Consider the following 14246-nt stretch of genomic DNA (forward strand, 5'->3'; position numbering starts at 1 on the left):
TCTCATCTGACCAGAATACTTTTCCATGCGGCCTCAGAATTCCAAGGTGCGTTTTGGCAAAACTCAGTCATAACTACATGTGGCCTTTGAGAGGCTTTTTTTCCTTGCAACCCTCCCATACAAGCCACATTCGTGGAGAATGTGCGATATTGATGTCACACAATGACCACTCTGTGCCATAAATTCCTGCAACTGCTTCAGAGTTGCTGTAGGCCTCCTGGTAGCCTCTGATCAGTTTCCTTCTGGCTCTTTCATCCAGTTTGGCACAAAGTCCTGATCTAGGGAGGGTCTGTGTTGTATTAAATACTTTGAATATTCTATGGGGGCAAGCCACATTGTAAATCACACCAAAAATAGTACAGGAACTTTTTCCAAAAATTGCACCCCAAGAGACCCATTAATTAGAATTTTTGAAACATTTGAAAACAATGAGAATTACCTTGTCACGCAATTCTGTGTGACTCAAGTTGCATCAGGAGTCACTAGTGTGAACCAGGCCTACATGTGTCACATGTAGCAGCACAGTGGCTAAGCACTTCCACCTAGCAGCTCTAGGGTCATCAGTTTAAATCCCAACCACAGCACTACCTGCTAGTTTTCATGTCCTCCCCGTGTAGGTTTCCTCCTGGTACTCAGGTTTCCTCCCACACGCCAAAGACATGCTGGTAGGTTAACCACTTCCGGTCCGCCCACCGTTATACATCGGTACTTTGAAGAGGAATATCATTGTTATGGCAGCAGCTAGCTGCAATACCCCCAATATCCTCTTCAGCGGCCTCTTCAACCGCTTCAAGATTAAAATGGTCTCTGTGACGGATTCGCCACGAGATAACTTATCAGCAGTGGGAGAGGGCCCCCCCACCGCACTTACCGGAGCCATCAGCAGCAGCGATCGGATCCTTCGTGTGGCCTGACATGGAGACGAGTGAGGGTAAGATGGCCACCCCCAAACTTTACTTCAGCCCATAGCTCTTAAAGGGCCATTTAAAAAAAATAAAAATTGAAAGTTTAGTGTAAATATGAGATCTGAGGTCTTTTTAACCCCAGATTTAATTTAAGAGGACCAGTCATGCTTTTTTTTTCTATTACAAGGGATTTTTATATTCCTTATAATAGGAATAAGCAGTTAAAAAAAAAAAAAAGTCACTTTTAAGGACTGCCTCACGCCGATATAAGTCGGCAGAATGGCATGGCTGGGCACAATCACGTACCTGTACGTGATTCTTTAAGTGCCCAGCTGTGGGTCGGGAGCGTGCCGCCGCACTCCCGACCCAGTCCTGAGCTCCGTGACCGTGGGACCAGCGGACCCGATCGCCTCTGGTGTCCTGCGATTGGGTCACAGAACTGAAGAACGAGGAGAGGTCTGTGTAAACAAACCTCTCCCCGTGCTTCCCTGTGTGGCTGTCACCGATCGTCTCTTCTCTTTTATAGGGAAGGACAATCAGTGATGTCACATGCCAGGCCACGCCCTCCTACAATAAAAAAAAAAAAAAAAAAAAAAGCAACACCTACACTGCTAGTGTCATTTACACAGGAATCAGTGCATTTAAATAGCACTGATTGCTGTATAAATGACACTGGCAGTGAAGGAGTTAACAGCTACCAAAAATATGTAGAATACGCATTGGCCTAAACTGAGGAAAATATTTTTTTTATATATATTTTTGGGGGATATTACAGCAAAAAGTAAAAAAATGCATTTTTTTCAAAATTGTCGCACTATTTTTGTTTATAGCACAAAAAATAAAAACCGCAGAGGTGATCAAATACCACCATAAGAAAGCTTTATTTGTGGGAAAAAAAGGATGCCAATTTTGGTTTGGGAGCAACGTCGCATGACCACGCAATTGTCAGTTACAGCGACGCAGTGCTGAATCGCAAAAAGGGGCCTGGTCCTTTGGCTGCAAATTGGTCCGGGGCTTAAGTGGTTAAAAGAAGTGTAAAAATAAAGGTAATAAATAAGAAAAAAATAAATAAAAAGTTAAACGTGCCTCATCCCGCCAAGCTCGCGTGCAGAAGCGAGCGCACATGCGAATAGCGACCGCATATGAAAACTGTATTCAAACCACGCATGTGAGATATCGCCGCGATCATTCGAGCAAGAGCAATAATTCTAGCCCTAGACCTCCTCCAACTGAAAACATGAAACCGGCAAGCGTTTGTCGCCATTCCATGAGCGGGCACAATTTTGAAGTGTGACATGTTGAGTATTAATGTTACGTTGAGTAAATTATCTTTCACAATTTCAAAAAAATTTTAGAATTCAAAAAGTGTATTTTTTTCCCCAAAAAAAAAAAAAAAAAGTGCGCTTGCAAGTCCGCTGCGCAAATACAGTGTGACAGAAAGTATTGCAACAACCTCCATTTTATGCTCTAAGGTGTTTGGGGGTTCTAAATTTTCCAGCAAAAAACAAAACAGTTTCTTAACTTGTAAACACCACGTCTCAGGAAGAGGATGGGTCCTTACGCATTACATACATTAGCTCCAGTATGTAGGGATGTGAGTTAGGGTTCTTAGAATTGTAAGCTCCTTGAGGGCAGGGACTGATGTGAATTTACATACATACACATATATATATATATATATATATATCTGTGTAAATTGATGGCACTACAGAAGTACCTGTAATAAACGCAGTCACTTTGTCCCAATTACAATAGGACTGCCTGTATGGGGGGGTGCACAGAACACCTGTACATCCCTGTGTGGGTAAGCATGGCCTTTGTATGGGCTACACATTGATAGGCCCCATTTGAACAAGGCCTACGCCCTGAGAAAGTACCAAAAAGATAATAACTCTAAGCTGCCATTACATCCATCAATAAAAAAAAAATAGATATTTTAGAATGCAGCCCTCTGGAAATGTACAAAACAGTGGGATGGCTTTGCTTGCAGGAGCCGCCTGTAAGTGAGAAGGGGGTTTTCCTTTAGGCTTCATTCACACAGGAATATTCATATTTTCTGCACGGAACACAGATTCTTTCTGGCAGAGCTAGTGGAAAAATCCTGCAAAATAAATGCATACCGAAAGTACTAGCGTTTACACGCATACAACGTTAAGACACATACAATTCTTCTAATGACTTTCCATGTGTATGCATAAAAAAACGGTTTACACATATACTGCACATGCCTATAATCTGCACATATGTATGGCCCCAAATGCAGCAGTGTCCTTTGTGAACGCCACTTAAAGCGGAGGTCCACAAAAAATAAAAAAAAGCTCAAAGATCTGAAAAAAAAAAAAAAAAAAAAAAAAATTTTCTACTTGCCAGAAATGGCTGTTACTAGGCAGATCGTCCTAATCTGCCACTTCCTACTCGGTGGTGATCTTCATTCTCCTCCTCTGGGGAATGGGGTACACTGTGTTCTGAGAACTGTGTCCCCCATAACACAGCTGGCCATTCACAAAGCTCCGTGTGACTCGCGCATGCGCAGTAGGAAACGGGCAGTGAAACCGCAAGGCTCCACTGCCTGTCTCCCTTAGTTCGAATGGTGGCACCGGGACCCGATCTGATGAATGGATCGGCCTCGGACGGCCGACACCGTGAGCACCCTGGTCAGGAAAGTGTGCTCATTAAAAGTGAGCAGTTACAGTGTTTGTAGCTGCTGACTTTTAAAAACAAATTTCAACTGGACCTCCGCTTTAACAATGCACACATTTTAGTTTTCTAGATCTGGGTGTATGACCCCATTGATGCCTACTGTGTGGCATTTAGAGGTGTACAAAACTAAATTTATCTAAACGCATTATTTTAGAGACCTGTATGAACGAGCTCTAAGCAATCAACACAAAGAATACAATTTTCAATGATAAAATTAAAAAGAAGCCACTATATAAAAAAATAAAAATAAAAAGACTGATATCTTCAATGATTCAAAGTAGACGTTGGCTGTTGGCACACACCGGGTAGGAATCCTCTGCTGACCACTTGCACACCCCCTCTACAGAACAATGTATCCGTGTGTAAACTTACCCACTTGCTTTCGCAGCTCTTCACACTGGCTGATATGTGGAAATTTTAGGATTTCCTTCCATTTTTTACTCCTCCCTTTCCTCTTGCCACCTCCGCCTGAAATTCAGAAAAACAAATGTTAATTTAAACAGTGTGCGCCAGCTACAAAAAGGGCAAGTGGACACACTAATGAACAGACTTTCAGATTCTGAGTTTACTTGCACCCAAAGAGGTTGGCAAACACGAGTCTTCTGCAATCAATGAATAAAGCACACAAATAAAAAGAAATCAATACAAAAAAGTACAAATTATAAACAAAGCAATACTGTAGAGCAGGGATGTGCAATTAGCAGACCTCCAGCTGTTGCAGAACTACAAGTCCCATGAGGCATCGCAAGACTGAAAGCCACAAGTATGACACCCAGAGGCATGATGGGACTTGTAGTTTTGCAACAGCTGGGAGGTCCACTAATTGCATATCCCTGCTGTAGGAGGGTTCACTGTTACACCTCAGAGTTTGGTTGGGGTCCGGATTCATGTGACAATGTACAGAAAATACGTAGAGGTTTATTATTTCTCTGCACAGTACATACACAAAGTAGATTGGAGAACTCAAACTTAATTTGGTTCCCAGGCAGGCGATTGGCTGCTCACTGCAATTGCGTCAAAGACATCAAAACATGGTATCAAAGCGACAGATTTCACATAAAATTATATAATATAATATAAATATATATATATATTTTTTTTCCTTGGGAGCTGTGCCTTGTAAAAAAAAAAAGCTGTTTGATACAATTTTCTCTAATCCTCCCCTTCTTCCACTGTCCCCAATCCATCTCCTGATAGCACATGCTCAGTTTGATGTGTATTGCATTTTCTTTTCTCGAGAAGGTGCATTTGATCAGCACAGGGCCAATCAGCATTGTCCAGAGGGGCAGCGGTCCTTCAGACTCATAGGACAGTTAGAGAAGAATGTAAACTCCTCCTACAAGCTTTAAACCAGACACTCCTAGAAGTCACAAGGCACAGTAAAGCAGGGGTAGGGAACGTATCGCACTTGGATTTTGTCATGCACCATCGGCGCCAAACAATGAAAATGTTACAGGGCTTTTGTGAGCAGACACAAGTTTTCCCATTTTATACATACCACCAGAGAATAAAAAATAAATAAAAGTTGTCACTTTGAAGCTTCGAAGCTACTTCTGTGTAACTCCCATTTTAAGCTAGAGGGCTTACAAGATGAGCCTGACTTTATCCTTCTATGGGATAATTACTAGATAAGTCAGCTGCGACTTGCACCCCCCTGCAAATGAAGCTGCTGTATATATAAAAATATGTACAAAAGCCAGAGAAACGACCAATCATTCTCCTTATTTCTCAATGAGAACCCCATCCAGCGATTGATGACCCCCCCCCCCCCCCTCCTGTATGAGATGGAATTGATCGCATATGCAAAGAACGCAAAGCTAAAACTTCACACGGTTGAACTTCAGGCAAAAATTATTTTTTGGCCATTAGCACTGTAAAAATGAACACTAATGAAGTGTGTGCTGCGTTGCGCAACGCTCTTACTTCATTCCCCTCGGACAGTACAGTCAACGCCAAAACTTACACTTCTGGATCACACTGAACGTAGCAAGGTGATTTCTCTCTGTGGCTCCTCCATTCAGAAAGTGACTTGTATTCTTTTAAATTATTGTTCCACAAATGGAGGAGGGGAGATCATGTCTTTGAACTGTTCCTCCTGTGTTCACAATGCAGCAGGGACCCAGAAGCCAGTGGAGATCACTGGGGTAGCGGTGCCTACTGAGACGTTCACCACCTAGAGCAGTGATGGCGAACCTTGGCACCTCAGATGTTTTGGAACTACATTTCCCATGATGCTCACCTACACTGCAGAGTGCATGAGCATCATGGGAATGTAGTTCCAAAACATCTGGAGTGCCAAGGCTCACCATCACTGTTCTAGAGGGATCCCACAGGTTTGGCACATACTTACATTGGTCCAACTTGGACCAATATAACTATGGAAAGTGTCACACCTAACTTTCAGATTTAACCCTTTTGCTTTTGCATTTTTGTGTTTTTTTTTTTCCATGCCAAAAAATTAAAAAACTGGCAGCACAGTGGCCAAGTGGTTAGCACTCCTGTCTAGCAGCACTAGGGTTATCAGTTCCAATCCCAAACATGGCGCCACCTGCCTGGAGTTTGCATGTTCCCCCTGTGCGGGTTTCCTCCCACTCCCCAAAGACATGCTGGCAGGTTAATTGGCTTCTGTCTAAATTGGCTCTAGTATTTGTATGCAAGCATGTTAATTAGAGATCTTAGATTGTAAACGGTTTGAGGGTAAGGACTGATGTGAATGTATAATATATATTTGTAAAGCGCTGCATAAAAATGACAACACTACACAAGTACCAATAAAAAATAAAAACATTTTAGCCCTTTATTGCATAAAACCCCAAAAATGCAAAAAGTAAAAAAAAAAAAAAACCCCCCCCCCCAAAAAAAAACTAAAAAAAAAAAAAAAAAAAAAACTCTAAAAAGGTAATATTAGGGAAACAAATGCACTAAATTACCCAATTTTAAAATATAAAAAGATAAGTTTGCACCGAGTAAATCGATACCAAACATGGCAAACCTTAAAATAACATGCTTTAAAAGCCCTATTGGTCAGTTCAGAGTTACGCAGAAGTTCTGGTGCAAAGATTGTTCTTTCGGGCATGCGCAGCGTTATGTAATATGTGTATCGCAATCTAAGTTTTTGTGCATAGGTGCCCCTGACCTGTGCATTTTCGTTTGTACGTGCATGTATGCGGGGGGGGGTTACCAAAAACTTTTAGGGGGTTTTATGTGTTTGGGTGTAACTTTTTCTCACATTTCCCCCCCCCCCCCCCGCCCATTACACGGGGGACAAAGTGTTGATTGGCAACTACACAAGGTGTTATAATACTGAGATTTTAAAGAATACCTAAAAATGAGGGACCAGCCCAGAACTACACAGGAAGAGCTTGTGAATGATCTCAAGGCAATTAGGACCACAGTCACCCAACAAACCATTGGTAACACAATACACTGCCCTGAACGCAAACCCTGCAGCGCCAGCAAGGTCCTCCTCCAAGGCGGCACGTGTACAGGCCCATCTGAAGATTGCCAATGAACATCTAAATGATTCAGAGGACTAGGAGAAAGTGCTGTGGTCAGACGAGACCAAAATATAGCTCTTTGGCATTAACAGGAGTTTGGAGGAAGAAAAAAAAAAAATGCTGACAATGACCCCAAGAACACCATCCCTACAGTCAGGCACGGAGGTGGAAACATTATGCTTTGGGCCGTTTCTCTGCTAAAAAAAAGGTACAGACTGACTTTGCCACATTAAGGAGCCAATGAATGGGGCCATGTATTTGGAAAATCTTGGATGAGAACAGTCTTTGTCAGCCAAACCACTGAAGATTGGTCTTCAAGCATGACAATGACCCAATAAAATAAGACTAAGGCAACAAAGGAGTGGCTCAAGAAAAAGCACATTAAAAGGTCATTGAGTAGCCTGGCCAGTCTCCAGACCTTAAGCCTATAGAAACTGTATGGAGGGAGCTGAAACTTCAAGTTGCCAAGTGACAGCCAAGAAACATTAACCACTTGCTTACTGGGCACTTAAACCCCCCCTCCTGCCCAGACCAATATTCAAAGCTGACGCACTTTGAATGACTATTGCACACAACACTGTACTCAAAATAATTCTCATTTTTTTTTGTAACACACAAATAGATTTCTTTTGGTGGTATTTAATCAAAGCTGGGGTTATTTTTTGGTAAAGAATTTTTTTTTGCAAACAGATAATTTTTTTCCTTCATTGATGAAGATAAGATGGTACTGGTAGGCAACACCAACGGGCACTGTAATAAGAAAGGCAGGTGAGCATAGGCTAGCAGGCGGGGGGGGTGGAGAGTTGGGACTTTAAATGAAACTCATGGTTTGCAAGCAGCAGAAGGTGGAGAGATTATATATATATATATATATATATATATATATATATATATATATATATACATACACACACACACCACATGTTCCTATTGATACTTAAACAAGGATAGGTGATAACACTGGTGTACAGTGATCAACAATTATATTGCTAGTATCACATGGCAAGACTGGTAGGATAAGTAATACAGGTAATAACATTAATAGAAACAATGTGGTTGGTCATGGTTTGCTCTAAGAGTCTAACTTTCGATCAATCTGGCATTTATCCTGCCTTGAGCGATCCTTTGTTAGCCTCGCCTGTGTTATCTTACCTCAGTTCAACTGTTTAATCGTGACACGCCATGTTTCTAACTAATTGACGTTTTATTTCAAATGTTTTACCTTAAGATACCCATGTTTAAAATGCCATCCCCTTTTGTCGCGTGTGCATGGTTCGCTTGTGGGGCCATCTGGCCCCTGCACTAGCCGAAAGCTGCGCTGGGCACTGTCGGCCCCCTCTATTTTGGGTGTGTGCAGCGTTTGCTGCCATTGCGCATCGACATCACGCCACCCGCGGCGGACATGCGGCGCCTCTTTTGGCGCAGTCGCACCCACAGCGTTGTTACCATGCTCACGATTGGTGTGGAGGTTGCTCTGGCCGCTGCTGACTACATGCCGGCCTCTGGCCTGGGCCTCTTCCACTTTTTACCACTAGCCATGCGTGACATAGGCAGGAGTCTCGACTGGCAGCATCCATTTCTTTTCTGGGGGGATGCGGCTCAATGCACCACACTTATTTTGCAACATCAGGTAATTTTGCCCTACATTAGTTCTCTTGATCACACTTTAGATTTTTATTGATTATGGTCTCACCACTATGGTGAGTCTTCCTCCACTCCAACCTCTACTGGTTCCTTATCGCCTACCTCTACCACCACACTTGTAATATTTTTTTCACTTTGGTTACCTTCACATTTTTTTCTGGCAATCATTTCTCTGCCCCATTTTCCTATTTTTTTTCTCCTTTCACCTTTTCACAGACATCTCATCTTCACGATACCCTTACCACATCTCTCTACCCTGTTTCCCCGAAAATAAGACCTAGTGTGATTGTCGGTGATGGCTGCAATATAAACCCTACCCCCCCTCCCCCCCAATAAGCCCTAGTTAAAGTCCTTGTTTGGGGGGGGTAGGGCTTATAAAGTAGCCATCACCGACAATCACGCTAGGTCTTATTTTCGGGGGAAACAGGGTAGGGTGCCTCATGTCCCTTGAATGGGCACCTTTGTTTGGTCACTGAGGTGGGGCTGCACGCCCCCGCTCCCGGTTGCGGTGATCCCGGATGGCTTACCACTTTCGGCCCCTGACCACCAACAAAAGCTACTCCAGTGAGTACCTTGATCCAGCAGGGGGGGTTCATTTGCCCCATTTGTACCAACTTTAAATTATGTTGACCTTTTATGCTACTTCAATTTCAGAACCATGGCGTGTCTACTCCTGATGAGTGGTCTTGAACCATGAAACGCCTCGAGCTACCAGATTTGCCATTTACACATTGCACCCCGTTTACTGAACATTTTTTCCCCTTTTTACAGGAATTTAGAGGCCAGAGATTATGCAGGCATTACCGTGCAATAATGGTCCATTCCTACAGTTATTGGTGGTGCCTTGGTTTTTATTCAGTAGTATTGTTTCACATTAATGTTACTACCTGTATAACTTATCTACCAGTCTTGCCATATGATTCTAGCAATATAATTGTTGATCACTGTACACCAGTGTTATCTATTTTAGTTATTTTTTTAAGTATCAATAGGAACACGTTTGTTACTTGTGTGTATATATATGAATTATTAAACAGCTTATTTATCCACCTTCTGCTGCTTGCAAACCATGAGTTTCATTTAAAGTCCCAACTCTCCCTCCCTCCCCAGCCCGCTAGCTATGCTCACATGCCTTTTTTATCATTATATTGATAGGGATGGAAATACACGACCAAAGTAGGTCCACGCTTCGCATGAATAACCGTATGTACGCACACACAATGCCTTGAAAGTACTCATAATTTTCCACATTTTGTCTCGTTACAACCAAAAACTTAAATTTTATTGGGATTTTACGTGATGGACCAACACAAAGTGGCACATAAAATTGTAAAGTGGAAGGAAAATGATAAATGGTTTAACATTTTTACAAATATCTTATAAGTGTGCCATGCATTTGTATTCAGCCCCCTTTACTCCGATACACCCAACTAAAATCTAGTGGAACCAATTTCCTTTAGATGTTACCCAATCAGGAATCCACATGTGTGTAATTTAATCTCAATATAAATACAGCTGTTCTGTGGAGACCTCAGAAATTTGTTAGAGAACCTTAATGAACAAACAGCATAAGGGCCAAGGAACACAGATAGGTCAGGGATAATGTTGTAGACGTTTAAAGCAGGGTTAGGTCATAAAAAATAATATTCCAAGCTTTGAACATCTCACAGATCACTGTTCAATCCATCATCTGAAAATGGAAAGAGTATGGCGCAACTGCAAACCTACCAAGACATGGCCATCCACCTAAAACTGACAAAAACAAGGTGGTAGTAACTGTACGTGCAAGAACGTAAGTACACACACTGGCTGAAATGTTCCGCTAAATAGTTCAAGGGTTAATCGTGGCAGATCAATGGCGGCTGCTGTCCTCAGAGCTGGCTCTGTGTTTAGGCAAGAAGAAGGTAGAGAAGGGAGCGCCACCTAAGTGTCGTCTTAGAGAGCTTTTAATGGCACAGACCAAAAAAAAAAAAACCACCACACTTACAGGAAACAGGAAATACAAAGGCTCATCTGTGTGTCAGTGGTCTGTAGGGAAGCCTCAGATCTGGATCAATTTTTCTATCCATCAGGAGGAAGCTGGGGCTGAGGTCACGGGTCACAGGATCACTTCTGGAGAAAGTGCCTATCCAACCCTTCTCACTCTGGAGTCCTCCCCTGGAAGTGATCATGCGACTTCAGCCCCAGCTTCTTCCTGATGGCCACAGGATGTGCTCCAGGCTGAGCAGCAACAATGACTCAGCTTCCCATCTCTGCATAGAAAAACTGATCCGGATCTGAGGATTCCCTATGAACCCCTGGCACATAGATGAGCCTTTGCATTTCCTGTAAGCGTGATTTTATCTGTGCCATTAAAAGCTGTCTCTAATACTAAACTTAGGTGGCACTTCCTTCTCTACCTTCTCACTTAAAGCGGAGCTCCACCCGAATCACAACTCATATACCCTTAACATTGTTATATATGTTTTAATTTCATTATAGCACCTTTACCTTGCTGCTACATTCTTCTGTCTTTTTTCTTTATTTGCTGGTCCTGGATGCTGCGGATATGGGCGGTGCGGCTGCGGATATGGATGGGGTTTCAGCGGCCAGGTCTTACCTTCCTCCTGGCCGCACTGTCTCCTGGGATCCTTTTTTCAAGTTCCCAGGAGTCTGTACGGCGCCCAGGCGCAAGTTATTGCACGATTTCGAAAAAGGAAGTTGTTGGCGCTCGGATTACTTTTAACTGTGCATGCGCAAGATTGGCGCTTGAACGGGCGGTGCATGCTGGGACATCAGCAGCACAGTGTCCCGGAAGAGAATGCCTGTGGGCTTCACATGCCCACAGGCAAGATGGAAACCGGCAGCAGAAGATTTTATAAATGAGTATCTTTTCGGAAAAACTACAGCAGGACATTTTAAAAAGAGAACAAGTGCAACATTTAAATATAGTACTCCATGTGATTTCCCCACACAAAAAAATAAAAAAATAAATAAAAAAAAACGGACAGGCCGGGGAAGGAGAGCATTAATTAGAGAAGCAACCAAGAGGCCCATGGTAGCTGCAAAGATCCAATGCTCTGGTTGGTGAATCTGTCCACAGGACAACCATTAGTTGTGCACTCCACAAATCTGGCCTTTATGGAAGAGTGGCAAGAAGAAAGCCATAAGAAGTCCTGTTTGTAGTTTACGAGAAGCCATGTGGGGGACACAGCAAACATGGAAGGTGGTTCTCTGGTCACAAGACCAAAATTTAACTTTTCGGCCTAAAAGCAAAACGCTATGTGTGCGGAAAACCAACACTGCACATCACTGTGAAACATGGTGGTGGCATGTTGTGGGGATGCTTTTTCTTGAGCAGGGACAGGAAAGCTGGTTAGATTTGATGGGAAGATGGATGGAGCCAAATACAGTGCAATTCTAGAAGAAAACCTGTTAGAGCCTGCAAAAGACTTGAGACTGGGGTGGAGGTTCACCTTCCAGGACAACGACCCTAAACATACAGCCAGAGCTACAATGGAATGGTTTAGATCAAAGCATATTCATGTGTTAGAATGGCCCAGTCAAAGTCCAGACCTAAATCCAATAGAGAATGTGTGGCAAGACTTGGAAATTGCTGTTCACAGACGCTCTCCATCCAATCTGACAGAGCTTGAGCTATTTTGCAAAGAAGAATGGGCAGAAGTGTCATTCTAGATGTGCAAAGCTGGTAGAGACATCTCCAAAAAGACTTGCAGCTGTAATTGCAGTGAAAGGCGGTTCTACAAAGTATTGACTTGGGGGGCTGAGTCACCATTTATCTTTAGGTGTCAGGAAAACTTGTCAGAAGTGACTCATGATTATAGCAGAGGTATGAGGCAGAATACACACTATAGAGGGATATGCTTTGTTCATGTCCGAGGTTTACAAAAACATTTTAAGTGTATTTGGCCATTCACATTTTAGTTTTCTTTCTGAAGGACACGGCTATCTGCAGGAAATATGCTGAATGAAGACTCCTGACAAAGGGCGCCTGGAATTCACTTTCAGAAATCAGCCTGAATAATAGGTTACGCAGTGAGATTCTCCTCAAGCGTGAAGGAAATAAAGTCTTGGATTTCTGCAGGGATGTCACTAAAGTAAAGGCGAAACCTGTTTTTAGTTTTCCATAGAGTGGAGAGGGATTAGAACATGTCAGGATTCATTGCTGTCTGTGCCCCCGTAAGGGAAATTCATCCTCTAGTTGTCCTGTTTACCGTTATTACCGAGAGTGAAAGTTAAAGAACTTTGGGTTGTCACCAAAACAGGAACAGAGGCGCAACCTCCCAACGGGGACACTAAATTCCAGTGAAAAACCAGAGAGATTCCATCATTGGAGGAATGTTCTCACTTGCCCTTTTGGCTAGGGGGCAGAGAGTGAAAATAAATATCCCGAATGAGACCCCGATGGGAAAAAAAAAAAAATAAAAAAAAAAAAAAATTTGAGAGGGGTTCTATCCCCCTTTACTAAATCCAAAATGAAAGTTTTGCATTTAGTTATACATTAACACCAAGACTTGAAAATTACTGCCCCATGAGCCTGTCCTGTTCTCAATGCTACCCATGTACCATGAAATATTAGGCAGCTGGTCCCGGCAAAAGGTAATACCTATGTGGGGATAAAATGCTGGAGAAATTAAAAAAGTTCAGATGGAGGTGGGATAGGCTTCCCTGAAGAACTGAGTTTTTAGGGATAGTCTAAAGATGGATTGGGAGATAGCTAAACAGATTGGGGTAGGGAGTTCCAGAGGATGAGATAAGTTTGAGAAAAGTCCTGGAAGAGGTGATGAGAGAAGGTAAAGAGCAGGAGGTCTTTGGAGGAGTGACAAGGATGGTTTGGGAGATATAGATATTAGAGAGGAAAGAAAAAAAAAAAAAAAAAAAGCGCCCAAGTAGAGCCAGTAATTTTGTAAACATGGCTTCTAAATTTTTCTGCTTTCAAAATCTGTCAGCCAGGGAGGAAGGTGTAAACATTGCTTTGTTTACAATTGGTCCATTTGTTTCTGTACTAGAACTGCAGACAAGGACTGAGAACAGGCAAGATTGACCCCATATTTAAAGTGGTTTTAAAAGGCAGACGGTATTCTCTGAAGGTAAAACATCTTACAGGAATAGCTCCACACCCCCCAAATACTCACCCGGGTCCGATCTTGATCCAGAGATGTGCATGAGAGGGAAAGAGCGCGAGAAAAAAAAAAAAAAGCTTGAGCGAAAGAGCTTTCGAGTGAAAGTGCAAGAGCTTTCGAGTGAAAGTGCAAGAGCTTTCGAGTGAAAGTGCAAGAGCTTTCGAGTGAAAGTGCAAGAGCTTTCGAGTGAAAGTGCAAGAGCTTTCGAGTGAAAGTGCAAGAGCTTTCGAGTGAAAGTGCAAGAGCTTGCGAGTGAAAGTGCAAGAGCTTGCGAGTGAAAGTGCAAGAGCTTGCGAGTGAAAGTGCAAGAGCTTGCGAGTGAAAGTGCAAGAGCTTGCGAGTGAAAGTGCAAGAGCTTGCGAGTGAAAGTGCAAGAG

The 14246-nt window shown here is 42.8% G+C and overlaps 1 protein-coding gene across 1 annotated transcript in view; it reads right to left on the minus strand.

The window, feature by feature from the left end:
* The window catches only part of LOC143960938 (G protein-coupled receptor kinase 5-like), a 108364-nt gene that overhangs the window by 52908 nt on the left and 41210 nt on the right, over positions 1-14246 (minus strand). The window contains exon 2 of the mRNA XM_077469974.1: positions 3978-4073. Coding sequence (XP_077326100.1) covers positions 3978-4073 — 96 coding nt within the window. The remainder of the gene's footprint in view (positions 1-3977; positions 4074-14246) is intronic.

This window comes from Lithobates pipiens, unplaced genomic scaffold, assembly GCF_037356315.1.
Source record: "Lithobates pipiens isolate NorthernLeopardFrog02 unplaced genomic scaffold, aLitPip1_a1.2 Scaffold_8, whole genome shotgun sequence".
In the NCBI taxonomy this organism is placed as follows: domain Eukaryota; kingdom Metazoa; phylum Chordata; class Amphibia; order Anura; family Ranidae; genus Lithobates; species Lithobates pipiens.